General features: G+C 43.4%; 1 protein-coding gene and 2 long non-coding RNA genes across 3 annotated transcripts in view; 2 read left to right on the top strand and 1 right to left on the bottom strand.

The window, feature by feature from the left end:
- Nucleotides 1–4,187, bottom strand: part of LOC107265504 (transcription factor Sp9) — a 20,053-nt gene extending 15,866 nt beyond the window's left edge. The window contains exon 1 of the mRNA XM_025082772.1: nucleotides 4,017–4,187. Coding sequence (XP_024938540.1) covers nucleotides 4,017–4,130 — 114 coding nt within the window. The 5' untranslated portion in view covers nucleotides 4,131–4,187. The remainder of the gene's footprint in view (nucleotides 1–4,016) is intronic.
- Nucleotides 4,188–11,127: 6,940 nt separating this feature from the next.
- LOC112494027 lies at nucleotides 11,128–12,381 on the top strand. Its single transcript, XR_003059101.1, has 3 exons — nucleotides 11,128–11,631; nucleotides 11,728–11,935; nucleotides 12,146–12,381. It is a non-coding gene; the product is annotated as an uncharacterized LOC112494027 (long non-coding RNA).
- A 558-nt stretch (nucleotides 12,382–12,939) lies between these two features.
- LOC112494026 lies at nucleotides 12,940–14,089 on the top strand. The gene is made up of 3 exons (XR_003059100.1): nucleotides 12,940–13,457; nucleotides 13,581–13,921; nucleotides 13,982–14,089. It is a non-coding gene; the product is annotated as an uncharacterized LOC112494026 (long non-coding RNA).
- The last annotated feature ends 10,800 nt before the right edge of the window (nucleotides 14,090–24,889 follow it).

Below are 24,889 nucleotides of genomic sequence, written 5' to 3' on the forward strand. Positions count from 1 at the left end.
GGCGGCGGGGGGGGGGGGAGGAATAGAGATGGGAACAGAGTGGGGATAACAGAAAAGGAGAGATAAAAGGCGGTACGCTATAGGTGCGAGAGAGATAGAAAATTTTAATCGAACCAAAGTGCCTGGAAGGAGACACGCGTTTGGATACGGATTAACGGTAAAATTTGACATTGCACAAACAGCCTAAGAATTCTCGTTATCTTTTTTCTCTCTTGCTATCCCAACTTTCTCATAGCTTGTATCCTTCGTAACTCCGCACGGTCAATTTTCTTTATTTCTTCATTTTCTCTGATTAACCTTTCCCTTGCCACAGTGTCTCTCCAGACTCTCCTACTCGTTAAAGAGAACCGGCGCAACTGCTATTATTTAGCTTGTCACATTACACGGCGATAATGCGTCGTGCAGCACGTTCCTAATGTGCTGTGTTACCGTCGTCGGGCCGTCATGTCTCTAATTACATGGCCCAAGCTGGGCAGACACGTTGCATCAAGGAATCTTACAGGTGAGAATATAAATTTCATCGGCGAAAGTGTAAACGTGCTAGCAGACCGTTTTGTCGGGAAAATTAAAGTACTCGATGTTGTAAAACGTAAAGAAAAACTGTACATAAAGAAAAATGTATCAATATATTCGAAAACACTGCTAGATAAATAAATTCTATTTCTATCTAGGATCTCATCGTCCCGTTTCCATGCGAATCTATTAAAATCTCGTGTATCTTAATACGTGTATAATGAAGAATTGCCCGTATAGCCCGTAGCCCGTGGCCCGTGGCCCGTTTCCCACAAGGTTCTAATGTGATTTTAATCGGACAGTTTGAATTTCAAATGTTATCGACTGGGTCGTATAGAGCGAAACACTCGGTAGGTGGAAAGGAGAAGGAAGAAGGGGTCAATTACGAATCTCACCGTCTCATAGGCGTAGTCGCACCTAATTTCTCAAAGTGTCCAGGAGGATTTTACATCCTAGCGAGAAAGCTGGAAACGATCCGTTTTACTCGTACAGGATACAGACGCCTATGGGGACTCGCCTCAACTTGCATTAGGACCTAATTTCCTCATAATGGAAGAAGACTGCGGCGCCACTGTGGCGACTCGACCGTCTAATCGTGCACCATTCATAACCTTCTCCGTCGCCACAAGAAGAGGATTCATAGTCTACGCGGAGTAGTAGACGGATGAGGGGTGGAACGACCTCCACGTGGACCTTTTCGACTTGAACAAGACGTACAAAGGAAGTAGATGAAGCGAACCGTGGAATGAGCAAGAAGACAGAAGGTAAAAGTGAGCACAGGTATGAAGGAAGGAAAAAGAAGAAATAATAATAATAAAGAAAGAGAATTTCGCCAGTGAGTATATATTTGTATGTACACCTCGAGTAACAGGGCTCAACGATTCGGAAAAGCGATGATGCTTGCATCGCGTGCCACCCCCGACACAAAAGGTGTGATACGCTCCTGACCACCACGTAGAGATGGGCGTCAATGAAGGGCGAACTCGAGAGCGCGAGAAAAGGGATGTTTTACAATGACCGACAGAGGGATGGATATTAACGCTCGTGCCGCAGGCGAACCATCCCACGAATTCTACGTGTATTATGCAATATATCCAACACGTGCTCGCGGATACTTTTTTTTTACATATACCCTATATACAATATATATTTATTTTTTACGTACAAAAACAGTATATAGGGTGGTATTAATTTCACGGGTAGAGAAAGAGGGAGCCGCGGAAGCTGCTATGTACTTCGTCCCTATACAATTTTCTTGTCTACCAACATATATGAATAGACTCGATCGGTCGCATCGGGACGCCGTTACGACGCGCCGATCGACTCAGAAACGATGGATCCTTGATTGGCAGAGTGCGCTGGGTTGAAAGGGAAATGGGCAATGGGCAATGGGGGCGGATAATAACAGGGCGGTCTACCTTGGACGAAGATGGCCCGACTCGGCACTACGGCTTCTCTTGGTTCAGTTTGCCATGTGGCCATCGGGAGATGCTGATGGACTAATAATTACTCGGGACCACAGCATCTTTGCTTTTTCGTCATGGAGGCTCTCATGGGGAGGGTATATAGATATTTGGAATTAAGCCGAGAGAAAGGAATAATAAAATTGACAGAGAAAATTTCGAATTTTTTTCATTTCTATGTTAATCCAAAAAAAATTTTACCTCGTCTGCATGTCCATATCTATATACGGCTACATTCTTTTTTTTCTCTATTCCAACATCCTTCCAAGGCGCCAATTGCTCTACCTTCGGAGCACGCTATCTCTATTCTCGGAAAGTGCGAGGAGTAATGGCAAGACTTATTGCTGGACCGAAACAAGGCGAGGAGAAGTCGAGCACGACTGATTTACGAACCTCCCCGTTGCCACGGAGTACAACAGTACCGCGAGTATGCGGCCGAGCCGTGCCGTTTACGCCGGTACCGAACCCAGGGCTACGACGTGGAGACGCGTTCACAGATTTATGGGGTGTTCCGTAGAGAGAGTTTACGAGCTTCACCGATTCTCCCTCGTCTCCTCGGTCCAGTGCATTTTCGGACGTCGCGACGACCCTATACTATATGGCCGTATATAGAACGTGTTAAAGAAGATATAGACATTATCGATATGTATACGTATATCTATAGTTATGCCTGGTTATCTTATCTTACGTTTTCTTAATCTATTATCTAGATACTTATTTATCTTATTCTGTATTCATCTCACTTTATCCCGTTAACTTTTAATTTTCCATTAAGCGGACTGCGTTACTTTACTGTATCCTTATTGGTAGGACGACTATGTGCACGAGCCGCTATAATTACCGATAATAGCGATAATAACAGCGCACCGGCAATAAGAGGCTCGTAACGACAATTAACCGCACTGTATCGTATACATACGAGATAACGTGGCAATACGGCTAATTGTTAGAGCTCGCGGGAAATTGCTGGCTGGTTTCTTTTAAAACTTCTGCTTAACGAGTTCCCATGCTGTGGAAGGTGTTCAGATATTTCACTGGTAGGAGGTCAAGGACGGATGTTACAACGGCATATAGATAAGACAGTGACGCCTGTTGGACAAAATAGGAACTTTGATTAAGGATCCCTTAATTTTTATTATACTCGAAATACAAAACTTGAATTTTGATATAGAATTTGCGTATATTATTGTTTTAGACAATTTTTTAATTTATTTATGCAGTAATCAATATTTATCTATGCGGATGACGAGGAGTCGATAAAAAATATGAATTTTCTGTTTCAATTATTTTTTAAATTTTTATATCATTGCTCGGATGAAATCACTGTGTACCAACTCGGTACGTGCATCTATATAAAATGGCGCAGCGCATGTTCGCCCGCGAGTCGAGATTGCAAAATGACGTGCAAACTGAGGGACGCCTTAGTCCGCCTCCTGGCAATACGGTAATCACTATAATTACGTATCGAGCCCTTATATTAATATCCCCCAGCAACATCTACGTCTTTCTTTCCCTTTCGTTCTATATGGCAAGGAACTCGTCGATTTCATTAGATTCCACTGGTAGCTGGATAGATGTACATGCTACAGATACAAAATATATCCTGAGGCATCTATCAGACAGGCACCAATAAATATATATATAATCAAAAATTTTTTTAAATTTCCAAGCATCCCCTGCCGAACAGACACCACGTTGATCAATTGGCAATCGTACAAATTCAATTTTATCCTGGGAATTGGTAGTGCGTCTCCAGCACTTCCGACATTGGCCTCTAGCATAGGTGCTGGGAGATGAACAATTAACGACAGAGGGTCGGGACCAAGTTACCCGCCCAGGATGACGATCACGAGGGTGTACTCCATTCGGTTTTCCCATGAACAACCCCCCATTTGTCATTGGCAAATGATTACACCAGTTAATCAAAGAAGCCAAGATGAATCCGTTAAAAGTGATAAAAAAAATTAAATAATAAATTTTCAAAGACGTCGCAAGACCAGATAATCAAACTTACAAATATTCTCGCCGAAAAAAAATTACCTCGAGAAATTCCGTATCCATCCCAGGATGAAGAGTCTGTTGAGTAGAATTAGGCGGCATTGTTACAGCACCCTGAGGATGCGCAGCATGTGGATACTGATAAGCACAGTTCATATTGTCACAGATTATCCCACGTGCCAAAGTTTCACAAGACGACGACAGTGGTAACCAAACCGTACAGTACGGTATCCACAAATCATTCGGTTATAAAAATTTGAAATATTTCAAAGCGACCACAGTAATTTTGAAAAATACAAAAATTTAATCTTACACTGCTCACTCTTCGTCCACTCGATTTTACACTACCTGCACCATAGACCCTGGTACCAATAAGGGTCTATCCGTTTATCACCTTAGGAATTCAATACAATTATCAAAGGACGATCCGACTCTTGTCGAGAGACAATTATTACTGAAGTTTTTGGCGGAGCTCAAGAAGGCGGTTCTCCTGAGAGGACTCGTGCGTCTCACTCCGTGCGACCGTATGCGTATAACACATGAGTATATATATCTGTATATAAAAATACATGCTGTTATACAGAGAGTGGTATAGGACCGTATAGGAGTGCGCGTTCCTATACTCCTTATAGAAGGCGCGCCAGTGAGTTTTACCATCGGGGAAGGTGTTGCTGGGTTGGTGGGGTCCGCCTTCTCGTCTTCCAGTATCCTCTAATCCACACGGCAACCCTAGTACACCCCCTCGCGTTCTCCTCTCTTCAGTCCTCTTGGCACATCCTCCGAACCCCCACGAGGAGGTGAGCTCTCGACCAATTAAAACTCTGCCCACGTCACGTGGTTTCATCTCTTTCGGGGTCACGTGAGGAAGTCCTTTGGGATTCCGCATTTCTTTTTCCTAAGGTAGTTTTTTTTAAGGATGCTCGGCGTGGGAGAGAGCATTCCGGTACGGATAGCAGTGCGCGTAGAAGTTGATGTTTACAGAAAGATTGCTTGCTCGATTTTAGACGGGACTGTACTCATTTTATTATGATTGGATATTAAAATTGTTCTTTGGATTTTTATCATTGCGTCAAGATTACTTGGATTGCTGGGTACTGAGCGTGTAGGTACTTGGACTTTATGGAGTGACATTTATATCGGAATGTTATTACTTTCTAAGGTGAGGAATCTTCACCTCGTCATGGGTTAGGAGGTCGTTCGAGAGGTACTGGAGCTTTTGGTACGATCGGGTACTGTTTTCTCGTGAATGGAGTGGCTATTCTTAAGAGTACGATAATAGACGCTTTTTATTAGGATGTAATTTGATACAGTGGGAACCATGTGGTCTTTATTCATACATAGAAGAGCGCCTTAAGGAACCACCGAAAGGATTACTTTGTGGGTATACAGGGTGAGCACCCTATGTCTTAGCTTCTTCCCACAGGATCTCAAGGGTCTTACCGAGTACCGTATATATATATATATATCCATCTAACAAGAGACAGAGACAGTAAAGGTACATACACAGGGGACTAAAATTGATCGGACGACTCGAAAACGAGGTTCCCATCCGGCCAGGTGGCGCCGAGTCGTTTTTACCCCGACGTCCAATGTAGAAAAAAAAGATAAAGAAAGACCGCGAAAGCGCGTGCGTCGCGTTAGCGTCGAGATTAACGATGAATCTCCAGGATCCGAGGGCGTTGAGTAGAAAAAGGCGGATACACAATGAAAAATCGTATAGACGCTAAGAAAAGAGGCATCTCGGCGAGACTATGGAAGACGCGAACCGAAGGACGCGTGGATGATGGAACAAGCGATGGAACGTTAGGAACCATGGAACACAACTATAACGGACGGACGTTTCTTCCAAGTGGACGGACGCACTCTGTTATTATAACTCTCTTTTTCTCGGTGGAACTTTTCGAAGAGAAAAGATAAAAAGAGAGAGAGAGAGAGAGAGAGAGAGAGAGAGAGAGAGAGAGCGTTACGCGCTTCTTCTTCGTGGTTCGCCTTCGAGGAAGAATAATGGTCTCCCCCTACACAGGCTACAATTAAAACACAAAAGTTCCCGCAGCTTTGGCGTCCCGACTAATCGAGGGGCCCGCGCTTATTCCTGTATCCTTATATCCATCCACCATCGTCCTGGGACTCCGCGATATCATCCACGCTGAAAGGCGTACCTGATATAGGTTAGGTATACGATCCTTATTCTAGACAGGACGTAGACACCGGTGGCAGTGCTATTTTCACGGTGGATATAATCGCAGCCCTTAGTTAATCACGATGATTCTTGGGGCCTCATGAGGATCCTCATCATCTCGTCAAACCGTCCTGTCACCCGCGGCCACCGGCACCGAAACGGACCCACGAACGCTTTATGGACGTATCAATCATTTGGTAGCAACACGCTCGGAGTTATTACGAATGCCCACCGCACGAACCGTTTATTAGGGACGATTAAAAGATTTCGTGTGTTTCACTGATTTCCCTTCTTCCACTGAGATTTATCGGTCTCTCGAATTCTTTTGGGGGTGTCGATGATAAGTGTAGACCATCTACGTCGCCAGCTAGAAGCACCCATGACAACAAGCTCCAGCAGCTCTCGTACTGTTCCGGGACGGTACCAATATGGCGTCCTCGGCTGGAGGGACCAGAGAGAAGGAGAAGGAGGGCCAGGCCGCGAGTTGAAGGTGATATATGCCTGTTTCGTGCCTCGCGGTAGGAGAGATGGCAGCGTGAAATATTGCGTGGGTGCGAAGTAAAATGGCGGTGAGCTTAATAAAAAGTAACGACTATGGGGTGAAGGGGGGGGGGCGGGCGGGGGTTAGTCGCTTTTTCTACCCCACTAGAAAAAAAGGGACAAAAAGGTTATGGTACTAGGTACATTCGCAAGGGTGGAAGATCTTTCATCCTTTGGGGATGTTACGTGGTTCTGATATGATCCCCCACTTATCATCTCAGCGTTATCTAATGCAACAGAAATTGAGAATGAAAGGGAAAAAAATGAAAATTGTAGCAGCAATTCACGTACCGATTCTCTTACAGCGTACTCGCGTACGGTCGACGCGTAGGAGCGTGGACGGGGGATGGAGTGGCCGAACCCGGTAATTAAATAGCTGAACCCTGCAATTAGGGCCACTAAATCGTGGCGGGCCCTGGACCCAGCCAGTGAAGGGCCTGCCAGACACAAAAAACGACGACGAAATGCTCCTTGGCCCCCGTAGTGCTGGTGTACAGTCATATGCATTGGTGGTGTATGCGCACATGCAACGGGGGGAGAGAAGGAGCGCGCGTTCTCCGAGTGAGCGAGGGTGGTTCGCCAGTGTAATAATGTGGGAACCCAATCGAGAAGACCAGCGCGATCGCAGATAGGACTAACAAACAGTCTTCCTTCCTGAACAGAACGACGACGTGGGGTCCGAGATATCGTGGTGCGCGATTCTGGCGCATTCTGATTTCCGTATGCAAAGAGATTCGGACCACGAAAAGACGGATGGCCGGGCATCACGCTTTCACTCTTGTATTAAAATATCAGTAGTCCCCGCTTTGCAATTCACGCTTGCCACGGCCACCAAGTACCGAGCATTAAATCAATCCCATCTAGGATGGTACTCTAAGATATCCAAAGAACAGAGCTATAATGTACTATTATATTACTAGGTATATATTGCCGATGTACTATAAATTAATGAAGTTCTCTTCACGCTGGTTAATAACCACTGCAGTCAGTGAAAGACAGCACGTCCCAAGTCGTTATAGAAGCACTAAAAATTTCGTTTCTCCATATATACAGACTACACGTGTACCGTGTAAGAACACCATTTTACGCAGGAGTCACTATAGAATGTCCGACGACGCACGTTTGCTGAATTATTACCACTAACTTTCCACACGAGATTCATAACTGACGTTGCCGCCGTGGATTGCTATGCTGATTTATCATTTATAACAGTGCCGACATAACGTCCGTCAAATATATCTCAAGTCGCCGGAACGTATTTGCCAATAGATGATAAATTCCGAGTGTTCGGTGCTTCGATGTAAATTATCAGCCGTGAGATAAGCATTGAAGCATTGCTGATCACTGAATTTATGCGCGTAAACTAAGGTCGGTTACTTTCGTCCATTAAAAACTCTATACTTTAGCTTTAACCATGCTTGGTGTCTGTAAGAAGGGTTATGGTATATCACATATAGTATCGTTCGTGCTGACCAATTACCTAGTAACCACAAAAGCCATTATCGCTTGAGGAAAATAACGTGGCGAATAGCGTGAAGTTGGTACCTATGGAGTCGATGTTGTAGTACACGTGGAGGTGAAGCTGAAGGTGGCTGGATTGCGGTTAATTAATTGATTAATATGAAAAGCGGTGAATGACGGCAAGAAGTAAGAGCAACGATGATAGAGTGTACCTCAGAAGATTACGAGTGCGGTTGGTGCCATGGAAACAGAGCCTTGTTGGGAGTTTGTAACAGAGAGAGAAAGAGAGAGGCGATTGGGTTGTTGAGCTTGAGTTATTCGCATCGAAGTTTTCATACCTACATAAAGATTCCTACTATACTTCCATACCGACCGTTTGTTTCGCGTCATTATACGCCAGAAGGCGCGCGGATCGTTTGCCGTTAATAGCGGAAGAAAAGAATTGGTCGTATGCGAAAGCTGCATGAGATATAATACCTGTATGTGACGTACAGTACATAGTGAGGTGAGGTTAGGGTGAGACGAGTGCGATTGGTGGATAAAGTAACGAGTGACTGAGAGAGAGAGAGAGAAAGAGAGAGACAGAGAGGGATAAAAGAGAGGAGTGAAGAAAAGTGGTCGCCAGCTGCGATCGCACGCTGTGAGATAACCTCTCGGCACACCTCCCGGCCCTTGTCCTGACCACGGGTGGTTGAGTCCTTACAAATAGGCCGACCAAAGAGTCAAGCGAAAGGAAGAGTGAGAAAGACGTGAGTACTTGTCTTGGAACGTAACCGCAATCTTACGATAAGTAGCGAAACGAGGAACGACGTTACTGAGTGGTTATCAAGTTAACCTTTTGGTTGTGGCTCGACCGAGGTGTGAAACCGCTCGAGAGCAGAACGTAAGGGGAAATTGCGTTCCATTATCCGGTAATACGTTTTGCGATCGCAATGTATCCGATGCCTCCTCAGAACATACGGTATGTACTGTATATATAGCTTCAATGATTCTTTTTATATACCTTTAATCCGGGAATGTTCGCGCGATTTTGTTCACCACTAGAAAAGCATTGAGTTGGGATGTCTCACAATCAGACTCTTCACGCGCCTACTGGCGGGTTAATATTGCTAGAGTGCAAAGTTCTACCAGAGGCTTCGGAAAAGCTGTGTAAATCGTGCCGGTCATATTTGGAGGTTAGATGCGTTAAGAATGTGAAGTTGTGACTCGCCGATAAGAACGATTGTCTTTATTATTTCACATTATGTAGTGTTCTGTCGTATTAAATATATGTACCCGGTGGGCTGTAAGAACAGGGGGAAAAAATAGTCGCACGGGAGGGCGGCCGGGATATTCAATTAAATAAATCATAAACGTCGGATGTCATATAAATTGCACTTGCTCGTACAGTCCGGTGGTGGATGGTTGCGAAGAGGAGAGAGATCGAGAATACGAAACAGAAAGAAGAGAAATGAGAGAGGAACGTAAGCATCTTGCACGTTGCGTGGACGTTGGAGTTATGGCCGCATTCGTCTCCATTACCTGGTGAATCATTGAGGGAACGAGCTAACCTTACGAGTAAACCAGGTCCAATATCCCTTTTTACTCGTGCAGAGTCGAGCTAACGTATCTATGTACGCGTCGCTCTATACGTACGGCGCGCATTATTGTTTGCATAAACGCGATCCGTAAATCTTGACTCGTTCGACCCCATTTGCATTTCTCTGTTCGAGCTGCTTCCGCCTAATCTGTATACTTTTTTTATACCTCATCCTTGTGCTTTGTTCTTTTATCTTTCTCTTTATTGTCTTCTGTTATTCATTTATTATACGTCGATAGGTACATACACTTCCCGTTCATGTTACGGAAAATACCAGGCCATTAAGATAACAGGATCTCGAAGAATCCATAAAAATCACTAACCAATAGCGCACTGCGTTACAATCGGATGACCAATCATCGCGCGTCTACCAGTCGCAGTCTGATTGCCGCATCATTTTGTATCATTTGTGCGGCACACGCGCAACCCCGATAAATCACTCGCTTGAATGGACGTCCTGTCGTTCGAAATCATCCGCCGGCTTTTATGCACGTGGAATATAGTGTAGCAAGGTGTACGATATACCACGGTGTAATTTTCTGGATAAATTTGACCTAACCCCCTGCATACGGTACTTGACGTTGTTACTTAACAAGCTCAGAATTTTATAATAACACCTTATACACTGTGGCGCCCTTATGATTTCACTGTCGTTATGTCACTTTATAAGCTTCATTGGCGACTTATACGGCAAGTCAGTGTATATTACGAATAGTGTGCAACTCTTCGTCATCAAGAATACTGATAAAATCTTTACCCCGTCCAATCGTCGAAATTACTAATAGCTCGTGTGCGATACGATTTAGTGTTGTCAAATGAGAAACATTAACAGTGGTAATCATAGCCTGGCGCCACTGTCGCGCGGTAGGTATGCGAACCATTAGCAATTAGTCCTCGACACGAACTTTCGTGTTGTATAACGATATTCGGTAAGGGTTGCAAATAGTCTTGGATATAGTTTCATGATAAGTACTATCGGACATCGTGTCCTTGAGGTTCAGAATAAAAAAATATATTCGCGTCACAACATACAGACTCTCTCCCAGGAACATTTAGAGGGGTCGACTTGATTCACGAGTACTTTTTTTCCCGTCTTTTGAACCCCCCATCGGAGGTCGATCGAAAAGCCATTTCGACGAGGGGGTGGTTAATCTCAATAATGCTCGCGCAGAGCGGAAGTCCAAAGCCGTAAATCGGTCCTCGCGCTTTCTAGCCCGAAGCCACCCTCTATTACGACATCTCTCCAGCATCCCCCCTTGTAACTCTGCATCCCTAACTTCTCTCTCTCTCTCTCTCTCTCTCTCTCTCTCTCTCTCTCTCTCTCTCTCTCTCTCTCCCGCTCGCATGCTGTATACATACGAGAGCGAAATACTTAAATGGACCTGTGTGTGAGAGTCAACGTATACGTCTGGCCGCGTGCAAGTAAGAGAGCACATACATAATTCATACAATTAGCGGACATGTCCGCTGCCCGGTTGCAGCAGGGGTAGCGCTCGAATTCGCCCAGGGTAGTAGTGGCCATGGACCAAGCCGTAGTAGCATCAGCCGTGGCTGCAGTAGCACTGGCAGCGGCTAGGGGTTCAAATTCGGCTCTAGATGGGATCCGCAGAGGGAAATCGTGGTGGCGCGAAACGGGGGTTGATATCGAACGTAAACGAGCTAGGTATGCGTTACTTATACATTTGTGTCCGCTATACCATGCCCACCCCTATATATATTTTCATGTGTACCTATATGTCTATATATTTATCTATACCTAATGCAACCAAGTTCATGCGAGTACGACTTCGTCGCTCTGCCCTGTAATCACGAATCGCACGCTGTAATAATTATTGTCGCGGCTCTGTCATCAGCGGCTATATCCACGTACCACTACGATCCATTCTGGTCCGATGGGGGTGAGTAGAAACATATACAAAGTAGCCTCCACGCTGTTAAAAGGCGATGTGGTATATACTGGCCTATGCGTAACATCTGTATGTACGTCTCTGCAGGCAGACTCATACTACTTTGGAAAAGTGGCCTCGTCAAGGCGCATTGTACGCCGGTTTTATAATCAGTACGTTCTCGTTACGTTTATTCAATTGGGAATTTGCTGACGGCACCAGAGAGGGGACGCTACATCTATTATCGCCCGTGACGTCCTACGAGCTTCTTCGACGATCAGCCGCTGAGACTTTTATTTTATTGGATCTCTGACAGGTAAGATTCGTGTTTAAAATTTCGAATCCATTAGTTGCTATACGCATTTTTTTGACATGTCATTTGAAGTTTGAAACTCAATGATATTTGCAGTTATTGTGGCGACGATGATTCTTAAGTACTTTATTGCTTAAGGAAAGGGGTGGATTTGTATTTTTGACTGTTAAACTTAAAGCTACCCTCGTTAAGATTTGCTGTATTCATTTTCAGCTGTAACCACCATGGAGCGATAAGGCTTTTAACGAGAAGAAAGGAGATACGCCTGGCTGTGGATACGAGGGATCTGGAGATTTTTCAGTGCCGACTAATGGCCTAGGACATTAATCGAAACGCATGTCAAAGCCGTGGCGAAGAGTCCTGGTTCCCCAGCAACCCTCTCGGCGTCGTCCCGTCTCGAAACGATAACTCAGCGATAATAGCAGCCCGTCTGTACAGGAGGGATTTAATTGTTGGGTTGTGCCAGCCGTCATAAGAGGAGCACGGTGCTTCCACTAGATTGAAGTATAGGTAAGTTTCTCCCTGTGTAGAAAAGACGAGGAAGATACAGAAGAAGAAAGAGTTTCTCCTCGCGTGGTTTCTATAGGTAAGAGGTGCATCCCTCATTACAGCAAGGATTGCTTGGCGGACGATGATTGATTTTGGCCCAACATTACGTAGTAATCGTTATTAATTACCGATAATCATTATGATCCAGATTCTTCGTCTCTACTCTTTTTGATTGATTCTACTCTCAGTCCTTTACCACTTTTACACCCCTTATTTTATACACCTGGCGGTATAGCTGTGTATCGATAATCTATTTCTATCTATATATCTACAACACCCTGCCAATTGTGAAGAGTTCCTTTTCTCCCCATATACCAACCGGTCTGACGATGGACCGTTGAAGATAACGCCGCGAGCCCGGTAACTCCTGTAATTGTCGGTGATTAGAGGAGTCATAATTACCAGGCCTCGTATAACGTTACCACGTCCATTCATTCCTTCCTCGCCCCACCACTGCTTAAACTCGGTCCTCATTCCACTCGTTGCGCCTTACGTTGCGGATACCTCGTCCCTGAGGAAGGCGCACGCAGCTTCCTCTGGATTTGCAAGACTCCGAAGGACGAGGACGACCAGTTGCCAAGTAATTGGATCAATTCTAGGACGAGTAGTATTTGCTTTTATTGGAACCCCATTTGCCCTCTGGCATTTGTAATTCTAATGTACTTTTAATAATTCCACGAGGCTTCAAGGATACATTATCAGCTGGTTAGTATGGACATTATGGAACAAAGGACAAGTGACACGACTCTGTCGTAATTTTATTATGGAATTATAAGGTTTCTTTTTTTTAGGTTAGGTCATTACAAAAAATGATAACCTATTAACTGGCTTGTAGGAAGGTAGAGCCATTACGTGCGATAGGCGAGTCCCGTAGTGGCCAAGATGAAAAAGCACGATTTCCAGATGAAACGAGTTGGAAGAAGTTGGATGCTGTGTTTCTCGACGCTGACGAGGGTGCCGGGCGTCGTATATTTTCGTGAGTATTTTGACGGCTGAACGTCCTATGAAATTACACAAGTAACCTACCCTAACCCACACAACATTTTTACTCTTATTCACCATTCTGATCGTATAACTTTCAAAATTGAGTGTATTTGAGGTTTAAGGTATCGTCGGGCAGCCATATTGGATCAGGACCGGTAAAGTCTTCTTCGTCAGTCACCCAACAAGATATCGAGTAATTTCCTTGATAATTAGATACGATGAGCCAGGAACGTGCTTGGCCTGCTTGATTCCTAGCGGTACCAACCCCGAGGACCTGAAGGAAAGTGGATGAGGTAGCTTTACTGGTCAGACATGGCTCTGGTCCAGGGCTGTTAATCATTAAAAAAGTCAACCTCCATTAACGCATGGAACGAAGGTACATTGACGTCTACTTGAGGTAAACGTATAGAACAGCGTGGAAATCCAGTAGGCGAATAAAAGTCAGTAGGGAATGAGGTAATAAGAAAGAAAATGGTGGGAGGCAGATGTTGTACCTTGAGACCTTTTTTTTCTTAGATAGTATCGCGAGAAGCACAGCTGCCGTTGAGTGCTCTTCGCCTGGAGTAGTCAAGCCGGGGGTGACCCTTCGCATTTTGCCAGAAGAGAACCTAACCTATACAGACGCTGAAAAGAACACTCGAAATCGACCTAGGGACTTTTTGGGGGCCGACGAAGCCGCGAGGCGGTGCTGTACGCTGCCACAGTGCTGCGTTGTTACGGTGCTAAGGGCGATGCTGGTTTACGACGAGAATGAGGATGGGGGTGGACCAAAGAACAAGCGAGGATACGAGCAAAAGAGTAAAAGGCAAAAGTCTCAGGAACGAGAGGCATTATCCTCCCACGCGGCACGGTCGGCCCTTCAAAATTCCCCAGATAAAATCGGCTCCACGGTCAGCCAATATATTCATAATGGGATATATGTATATGCTTGACCCTTATATGCCATATACTGCTTTACGCATATTTTCTAAAATACTCGACCCACGAGAAGCATAGCAAAATTACACGTGCCCATAATATTGGCGGATCTGAAGATTTGGAAAAAAAATATTTTTTTAACCACTTTTATAAATGCCTTTATAATTATTTTACGAGATACATTACATAGATTATTATACAGTCATTTTTTAATTTCTTTCATTTGTCACATTCGTATCTAAATATAATTAACATCATGCATTGCTACTATCCTTGTACTCGTCTGCTTATAATACCAAGACTCGCGGCATTACACGGTTATATCCATCTATAAACATATACATAATCATAATAATTCTTCACGGGCAAGTTACGTTGCTAAGACCGTTATCATAAAAAAATCTCATGCACAAGATTTCTATCCACCATCTCACGTTATGCATACTGCTGTACGTAGCTATCCAACCGGATAAGCTATATAAAGATTTATTATACCCGTTTCGTAATATATCATCGATTAGAAGATTTTCTCATTTTGCACTATGTGTTCCATGTCGCATGTTACGGATAACTCTGTCGATCAACATTACAAGCAAATCGTCGTCATCCAGCGGTGAGATTGACAAAGGTCTATAAAAATGTCAATAATACGTGCGTCTGTAAACGAGCCTACCAGATAATAACAACAATAATAGTAATTAGGGATTCGTATGGTTTCCTCATGAAAGCCACAGAAAGGACTTCCGCGGCCGAAAGGAAAATGAGGAATCAAGATAGCGCAGCGTCCCGTTTAGTAAGCAGCGATGCATTCATATCAATCGGCACATGCATATGCAACGGGTACACCCTGAAAAGAGATAATAAGAGCGAGAGAGACATAAAGATAGTATGTGCGAAAAACACCGATGCATAAATTTATGCGCGTTGGCATGCGTTACCGTGCAATCGTTAATTTCTACCTTCACATCGAGAACGTTTGATCGAGCTAGATTGCGTTTATATGATACGATCAGGCTATTTACGCGTAACCACCGTAGCACCATAGACACCCTTGTGCTTATCAACCTTTATACTATGTATATAAATGCATATAACTAAATTCCAACTATAGCAACCGATCAATAATATGGGTCATTCTCGTGAGTACAAAACATCATACTAGGTACCTGTGCATACATTACACATTTTTTTTTTAATAGAAGAACGAATTTTTATATATATATATATATAAACTTTTTTTTTCTTTTTACAATTGCATTAGTCCACCTCCCTCTGTCTACGAATGTCACGTAACTTCTGGAGTGAAATCTATCTTGGAATAGGGCGTCGACAGAGAGCGGTGGAGTGACGAGAAGTAAGAGGAAAAATAAAGAAGGGTCAAGGTCGTCAATAGGGTGGAAATGTTACAAGAAACCAGGGGCGTTCCGGAAAGGATCGATCCGTTTCCTCTTCTCTATTCTGCTCGAGTGGCCAAGCTTATGTAGGAGATTCGAGAAGATTCTGTTCAAGGGTTATCTAGGGAGACCGGATACAGGGTGATTCAAAGTAGATAAGATATTTTAGTATGTATCCATATACTCACGTCCGATATCTGATAAGATAGATTAATCTTGGATGCTTGTATGTTTATTCAAATGTTAACGTAACGTAGATACTTTTTGAAGCGTGCTGTATCATTCCACACGATGAATATTCAGTGTCTCTTGGTAGAATCCGTTCTGTATAGTTAAGCACAGAGATTACAGATTAATAATTGAGATAGAGCCACAGACGAGAAGTGTAATTGACCGCAGATTCTATAAATGCTTTACAGTATTGAAAAATAAAATTAGAATCTTTGTAATCGTGTGATCGATAGTATTTAATGAAGATTGTTAAACCGCATAAATGTTACATAAATTTTAATTATCCTTATACATACATAAATCACGTTCTCTGTATACGTATACTCATCAGATATTTTCTAGCTATGTGAAGCACACTAAGTTTTGCTTTATTACATAAAATTTTGAATTCAACAACGAAACTCCTTTAAGGTGGACAGCCTGAAGGATGCCGGGGAATTTACTAAGGAATATTATTTATAGTCAAATTATCTAGACGATTACGCGCGTCTCTGCTCGTTATGCTTAACGTCATTTTGAATTATGACTGAGTCGATTTCACTCGCTGTTAAAATACATGCCTGTGTATATCTATATGTACTGGCATATATAGTATTATACATATGCAAAAGTGATCGTTCCGATGCGAGTAACCTCTACGTGGTACCTATAGTCAGTGCTATGGCCTGACAGTATACATATATGTATATAAATATATATATATATAATCTATAGATATAGGTATATAACTATGCAATCCAGTTTGATTGACTTGATCTTATTTTATCAAGTTAAATGATTCGGTTAGGATATCATTTACCGGTCTGCGATAAAAAACAAAGAGCTGAGGTTAGGTTGGGATTGTAAAACCTAGTATTATTAATGGCTATTCGTAATACCTCCTATAATATTGGACGAGTATAATTGTGATAGACTGAATGGAATTACTAATAGTAGAAGCCGGTTCAACGTCTCTATGACTATAATGTATATCTATATAGTATTGATCTGATTATTGTTATGCTTGGATTTGCGTGGTTGATTCGCGGCTATTGAATATGTAGTGACTATTATTGTATTGGTTAACTGCGCTTATTTCGTTGTATAATAAACTATTGCAATTTCTTTTTTTTTTTATTACAATTAATACTCAACGACACAATAGAGAATATGTATAATGCAATACGAAATAGACGCGTGAGATATATGAAAATTATTATTTAAAGTTTGTAGTAAAATAATTTGTATTTTATATGAATATGGGAATTACTGTTTTTACGATTTAGCGACAAACTATTTTATTAATGAATCTTATCAGTATTATGTAACATTGCCTCACGTATGTACATGTATAATTAGTTTCAAGCCATTAGTTCTTTATAGGTATTAATTCATAAGTAAAAATTTGTAAGGTCAAAGGTACATAGTTTTAAACAATGTTATATGTTGTAGATATAGGAAAGTTCTTTATTAGGATAATGCCGTTTAATTTATCAGTAGTGTGCTTCTATATTTAAGTTATACCAAGCGCCCCAGGTTTTATACACTTTTACTGTGGTAATACTTCGTCCTCTACCTGACTCACGTCTTCGTAGAGTATACATATATCGAAGGTTAAATCTATTTGTAGGTCGTAATTGACATACGGTACCTAATTGTAACCTGGCCTTAACGCGCGACGCCCTGAGGCTCTAACGATCCCGGAAATATCCATCTTGATTTAGCCTTCTGAATTATAACTGATAGTTGATGAGGTACTAATTATTATCAGGAAAATATATTGTCATTTTTTTATTGATCATTCAGAGTGAGAGTCGCCAATTAATTGCATCCCTTATGCCTATATCTATATATATATAGTATTAATACAATTTAATGTATACATACTTTTATTATTCTTACAGACACATATGTATAAGGTAATACACAAAAGGTACCCGAAGACTTCACTGAGGACAGTTACTGCCACCTTCAGAGATATACGCATCGGAATACGCAACGGAAGAGTGTGTCGTAAGTCCTCCAAGAGGAAGACGTGATCGATGCCCGTGGGATGCGAGGGCGTTCCTGGTGCGGGAGGCGCCCGAGACAAATGGACGTCGCGCGTCTCTCGACCACGCCCTTAGACGGCAGAAGAACCAAAGTGCGTGCGCCCGGGGCCTCCACCAGGGCAGAGGGTACGTGCGCGTCTATAGCCGTAAGAAACGATAAGTGCGTCGAGAGAAACGGATACCTATAGTATAGGATGAGATCAGTGGAGGTTAAGAAGCGGGGATGCTGTGATCCAGGATGGATTCAGCGTTAGATTCGTCGTTGATTTATTTCCGGTATTACGCTGATGGTACGGAAAGACCTAAGAAATTCTCGATGATCCAGAAGATCCTACAGGATCTGTCTTATGGATACGCAGACTCCGTATGGACCAAAATCAGGAAAAGGAGAAGGAGAAGGATCAGAACGAGGAAGAATAGGACAAGGTGGAGCAATCGTGACGAAGGTGACAAACAAGACTGGTTGGATGAATCGTCGATTGCCAGAGTCCAGAATGGCATCCCATTGTGAGACCACCCAATGCGTTTCTTCCACGGGGATAACGATAGCAGATCCTGTCCTGTTCGAACAGCGGGATCCGCGAGATAAGGTGGTGAACGCAGGTGTTTAGCGTCCGCCAGTCATCGTACTGTCATTACTTACTCGGGACACCGAAGTCGTCATTCGACTTGATTCGAGGAGTGGTCCTTGTGCTCTGCAGGGGTCGAACACCCTTATGAATTCTCTTTCTCTCTCTCTCTCTCTCCCTCCCCCCCTCTCTAGTCTAACTACGCGTGAATACAACACGGTGTAGCTTTCCTTCTCTTTTTCCTTGTTTTTGGAGTTTTATTTCTATAACCTTCTTTTTTTTTCAAGATTTCTGTAACATCATCCTCTTGACTGATAAATATTTATATGCATATGCATATACAATATATGTATATATATATATCCGAATTGCGAACACCTGTGCTTGGAACTCGTAGGCCTCTACGTAGTCATGGTGTCGCCCACGCGATTTAATTTACCCCAGAGGTTGAAGGAGGGAAAAATAAAGAGTGAGTAGAGAGGGAAAGAGGGTGATAAATAGAGAAAGAGAGAGGGAGAGAGAGAGAGAGAGAGAGAGAGAGAGAGAGAGAGAGAGAGAGAGAGGGAGAGGGGGAGAGAGGGAGAGAGGGAGAGATGGAGTGGGAGAGGGAGAGAGAGACAGAGATAGATAGAGAGAGAGACAGAGATAGAGAGAGACAGAGAGACTGCGTACTGGGCGCTGCACCTAGCAGCGCACCCTTTCCGATAACGATCTCGATTCTCTTGAGTTCTCGCGTGGGCTCGAATTCTTTTCTGACCGGTTATAGACAGTCCCGCCGGTTACATGAGTTTCATCCAACAACCTGGAGGAGATTCTCGTTTCGACGCCTTTCAAAAAGATACACAATAAAACCAACGAAGTTACGCACATGTCCGAGTATACGAGGTTCCTTTGAATTGCACCAAATCAGCAGTCCTCGGGTATTATCGATAATTTACGCAATTACAAAGGTGCCGAATGAGAGCGTGCTACTTTCGCAGAATACACAGTCGATAATTCGGTATTCTTACAAATAAGAGAAATTTAACAATTTCGTGCAGCTCTTACACATTCCACAAATAATTACGTAACTTTTTCAAGATTTCATCTTAAATCCATCAGCTACTCAAGTTTCGTGTAAATAATTAGTTTTTACATCTCTTATCCACAGAATTTTACCCCCCCCCCTTTTCTTTCACATATGTAAAAATTATTTGATCTTCAAATTTATTTTTCTTCATTTGCACCCAGAGTCATCGTCTAAGATGAATCACAGTGATACAAAGATCGCAAGACGAAGAAAGGTCCATAGGAATAAATACCAACGAGGTCCGTATATACCAAGCAAAGTAAGATGAGAGGCAAAGACCGAAGTGAATCCATCGTCGTTTCCTACACCAGTCGGGAATTATTAATCTCGTCACGCGTCGCCGCCCCAGCATCCGCTTCAGTACTCGAAGACTTTACCGAAGCGAAGTTGTGCCCGAGGCGCACGCGCCCAATATAAAGCGTGCCCCGTGTCAGCATCGCCCTGTAAGTTCTTGAGGGTATCTCATACGTGTGTGCGCGAGCGTATAGCGTCGCGGCGCAGTGCGTCGAGTTGCGTGTGCGTGTCATGGCTCTCTGACTCCGTCCGCCACGCCCATCGCGGGACCACGTTCGTTCGCTCGTGACGAGAGCAAAGACATCGTCAAGAAAGAAGAGAAGAACGAGACTGTTCCAAAAGAGAAGAAAGTTCAGACACGACGAAAATACGCGAATTCCATGGGATTGTGGAAAGGGAATCTCTTAACTCTTTCTTCTTTTTCTTTTTTTTTTTTATGAGAATTTTCGACACTGAGACTGAGTTGACATCATTGGTCCATTCTACGCGGGAGTACCATTATACCATCTTTAAAGAATTTTTATTAATTAGATCTACCACATTTGATTTTGACGGCCTTACGTTATTCAATAATAAACTAAAGATCTCATTAGTTACTATTAGGTGAAAGGTCAGTGATATAGATAGAATAATGTTATTTTTATCACTGCAGTCAATTTTAGCAATGTTCGTAGAATTTATAGCCTATAGTGTATAATACTAGGGTATGGCGTTCAGAGTACTGGTATACTACCTATAGTATAGTGATGATTGACTGCAGTGCTTAACAGGTGTACAATCAAAACTGTCCATGTAGTTAAAGCACTAAATTTTGTGAGTTTTGGTAGCGTGATTGATTTGATCGAACTTTTCGAAATTTTGGGTAATGGTATAAAGCGTGTGCTGTCAAAAAAGATAAAGAGTGCGAGTGTACATATATCGATAGTCTTCAGGTTAAAAGAAAAACGAATCGGAGATGATCGGTTTGGATGCCGATGGGGTATAATTGCGCGTTTGCGCTCGTTGCGGAAGGAGGATTCCGAGGGCCGCCTCCAGGACTCCCGGTAGTAATTATCGAAACCCTCTCCGGCAACTGCACTACCTCCTGCATCCACCATCACCTCGAGCAAAGCCTCCTCCTTGGTTCGCATAGCCGTGTGTTATTATTCGGTGTACCTACCGGATAGTCCGTTAGTTCGCAAGCTCAGCATCAGAGATCGGCAAGAGATCGGAAGCCGCTCGGACGTGAAGATTACTAGGATTAAGGCCACCCTTACCGATCCGATCCGAAAGTACGACTCCATTTTGATCCTTTGTTATTTTAGCACGAAGGATTTCGACGGTTTGATCGTAGAGCGTCGTGAAGTTGTTTCGCTTTGAAATTCTGGTACGAGAGACGTTAATGAGTCATTTTCGATACCTGTTAATAAAATCAACCGATCTTCTTGGACACGTGCTGAATGTATATTCTTTCTCGATCGAGGATCGACTTCTATCGCGAGATCGTTATTTCATTTAAAAAGCCTTAGGGTGTCTCGCAAGGGAACGATCGGTATGAACAATTCCCACGTGAAGAATGGTACGATTCCGGGATAGCCCGATCGGACTCGATTTAATTCGAGTGAGCGATCTCATGGTGCGAATACTGTAATTACAAAAAAGGAACGTTAACGATCACTCTAATTTCACGGGTGGAAAGAGGCGCGCGCTCGTAACTTTCTTGCTATGGATATAAAAACGCAACGGCTGGTTGCCCATGTGCAAACTCTTACGAGAAACAGGCAGCCTGTCAATTGCGTTATTGTTAAACTGTGTAGTAACAGTTGTCACTTCCTTTACTTCAGTACTTATACATATTACAGTTACACGTGCATATCGAATATGCTTTTATTATGGCTTATAACAACAGCACCAGGGTCTAATTGTAAGTAAAATTGAATAAAACATAAGATTCGAAGTAGTACGATTTTACATATCGTATATGTATATGTGTACATCGAAAAATAAACGTTTTACAATAACACTCGTATGGTTAGGATGAACATGGCAGAAGTAGACCATAGTAAAAAAAATGAATTAAAAAAGTGGCGCCAAATATAAAAAAATTAAAAAGGAAGAAAGCACGAGACGAAGGAACGCGGTAGAGCTTCTCGGCATGACGCCTTATCGATTCGCGGGGTTGGTTCGAACTTTGTCGGTTTTTTTACCAGGAAACCGAGTGTCCTGAATATTGATGAATGCAGGACGTATTATCAAAGGGCAAAGGGTGGAGACACGATTGCGAATAGTTGGAAACTCCAGATCCTCTGTGTGGAGTTAGAGTTCGAAAGAGAAGAGAAAAGCTAACGTGTCATCAGCAATGGGTTGGGTGGGACAACGACAGTTGTCTCGTGGTAGATAGAAATCATAGGGTGGACGCACATGCGTGGGGGTGAGGTTGGGGTATGTCCTGGAAGTATTAATAACAGGGTGGAAGTTATGCGCGAAACATTTTCCAGGTTAGATAGCTGGAGATCCTTGGAAATTCCTTAGGCAAACTTTACGTTGGAATATTGTTGGTTTAAATTATTACAGGGGGGAAAAGCTATCTGCCATCTGGTGGATGATAAAAAAAATTGTAATATAACCTATAAATGAATTGATATAGATGAATAACTAACCTATCGGTTACGGTTTTGGTGGAATAGCTAAAGAGAGTATGGGGATGAATGAGCTAGTAATAGCGAGCGAGAGAGAGAGAGAGAGTGGCAGTGAGACCTGGGGTTAACATCCCCCGGGGGACATTAACGGGTGCCCCAGGGCTCTTGCGTTCGTGATACCTACCCTTAATCACCGCGGAGTCAATATCGTCGCCCGAATCTGCCCCGCCGCCACTAGCGCCACCGGCGGCAAATAGAGTGCCTATAAATAACAGGCCCACCCTCTGTGTTGTGATTATATTACCTACTCCGTGGCGAGAGAGTTCTGGCGTACCGGCATTGTGGGGGTCGCCGAGATTAAATCAGGCCCGGTTAACGTTGATTAAAGCCAGAAATTGAGAGTGATCGTATTGTCCCTGGGATTGGTTGAGTGTAACCTCCCCCCACCCCTTCAATCCAACAAAACGACGTGGACAAATTACATTTTTCGAGGTGGTAACAAAATATACATATATACTTATCTAATACGTAGATGGTTTATGCTCGAGGATTTTACTACTTCTAATCGTAATCCTTATCCTGACCAACGACGACGGCCGCAGCAACACGTGTGAATTAATCATCAAGGGAAGGAGGCGGGGGAGGGGGGTCTGTGCGTGCCTCAGTATGAGTGAGTGATACATGCGTATTTCGGCCTGCATATAATAACAGGTTGCCAACACAACCCCCCACCCGTGACTCTCAAACCGTGATGTATGCGCTAATTGTGAACCCTTTGGCGTCGTTGTTTTTTTATCAGCCTGTATACTCGGGATACCATCGCCACCATACGCGATTCCTGCGGCCAAAGAGACCCGCGAACATTAATTTGTGAGAGATAAGTCAATGAGATTTAATACACTCTCTCTCTTTCTCTTTCTCTCTGGCTATCTTATGCTTTACTGTATCTCTCTTACTTCACTCTCCTCTTTCTTTTGCACCGGCCTTAAGACTGCTTGACTCGATTTGTAATACTGTGTGAATGCACACCCTTGGGCTGTCTACGTCTCTCTTGTACATGTATATAAAAGAAAGAACAAAAATGGAAGACTTCTTCTTTGAATTTCATAAGAAATACTAGTTATGTAAATACATGAGATTTCTATCTGTTAGTATAAGCTATGGTTGGCAGGGACAATTATTGTTATGGATGACGATAGTGACACTTTTTGGAAATACTTACGTGATTACGCGTTGAAGCTCTGCAATTCGCAGACATATTAAGAGTGCATATCAAGCCCTAGAAATATGTTCAAAAAAGGATGCCTGAGGACATATAAAAATCATTAGTACCACCGTGGGAAGTGACTTCGTAAGGTTAGTTTAAGGGATGAGTACTCTCGGTCTCGTACTACTTAGGGGTAGTTGCCAATGAGATCACTCGTAAATAATTGATCCGAGTCTCCTCGGTATATAGGAACGAACAACCCAGGATTCAGAGTGCGGCGAGGACCGTGTCAAGGACCACCCGTAGCGATACTCTGCCAGGGACAGACGACACGACACAATCAGGGGTTGGTCGTCCGGCGTCTCGCTAATAAATTATTAAAGGCGGATCTCTGGGGATGACGTTGTGGCGGTGGTTGCCGATGGTCGAAGGTGCTGTTACTACTATCCCATGGGGTGAGTGAAGTATGAATGGCACAGTCCGATCAAATATTTCAGGGAGTTCATTCTACATCCTTGCTCACAGGACAAGGATGAACAAGGGGATGAAATCGTCCTGACGTTTCGCTAGCAGGAGATTACATAAAAGACACTTCTGCGGCTCTATAAGATACCCTTTAATGGTAGGTTCACTCCTTGCCTTGAGAGGATCCTGGTTCCTGTATATACGGCGAAGGCCATTTAGGGTGGGAAGGACTTTCTGGAAGGGTACGTTCTTGGCGGCGCCTACCCTTTGCGCTTTGTCTTCCTTCTTCTAGGGCCCCTGCGTCTCTCGCACCAGGCTCAACACGGTAATCGGTATACATACATATATATATATAAACGATGCCGAGACAATGGAAGCGTCGGGTCTTAACGAGACTGATCCCTATACAGGATAAATCGATCATTTCGTATATAGAGTGCGCTAGTGAGTCGATGCCAAAGTACGCCTAATTTCCACGAGTTCCTAATTCGTAACGGGCAGCCCGGTAGACGCACGTTGGGTAATCATAGTTTAAATTCGGGTGCCATCCATTGAAAATCAGTGGCTCGGGCGCTCTCTTGCAATCAGGATCAGTCGGGCTATCATGGGGCATTTGATCCGCGGCTAGT

The sequence above is a fragment of the Cephus cinctus genome, unplaced genomic scaffold (assembly GCF_000341935.2).
Source record: "Cephus cinctus unplaced genomic scaffold, Ccin1 Ccin1_scaffold0227, whole genome shotgun sequence".
NCBI classification, from domain to species: Eukaryota; Metazoa; Arthropoda; class Insecta; order Hymenoptera; family Cephidae; genus Cephus; species Cephus cinctus.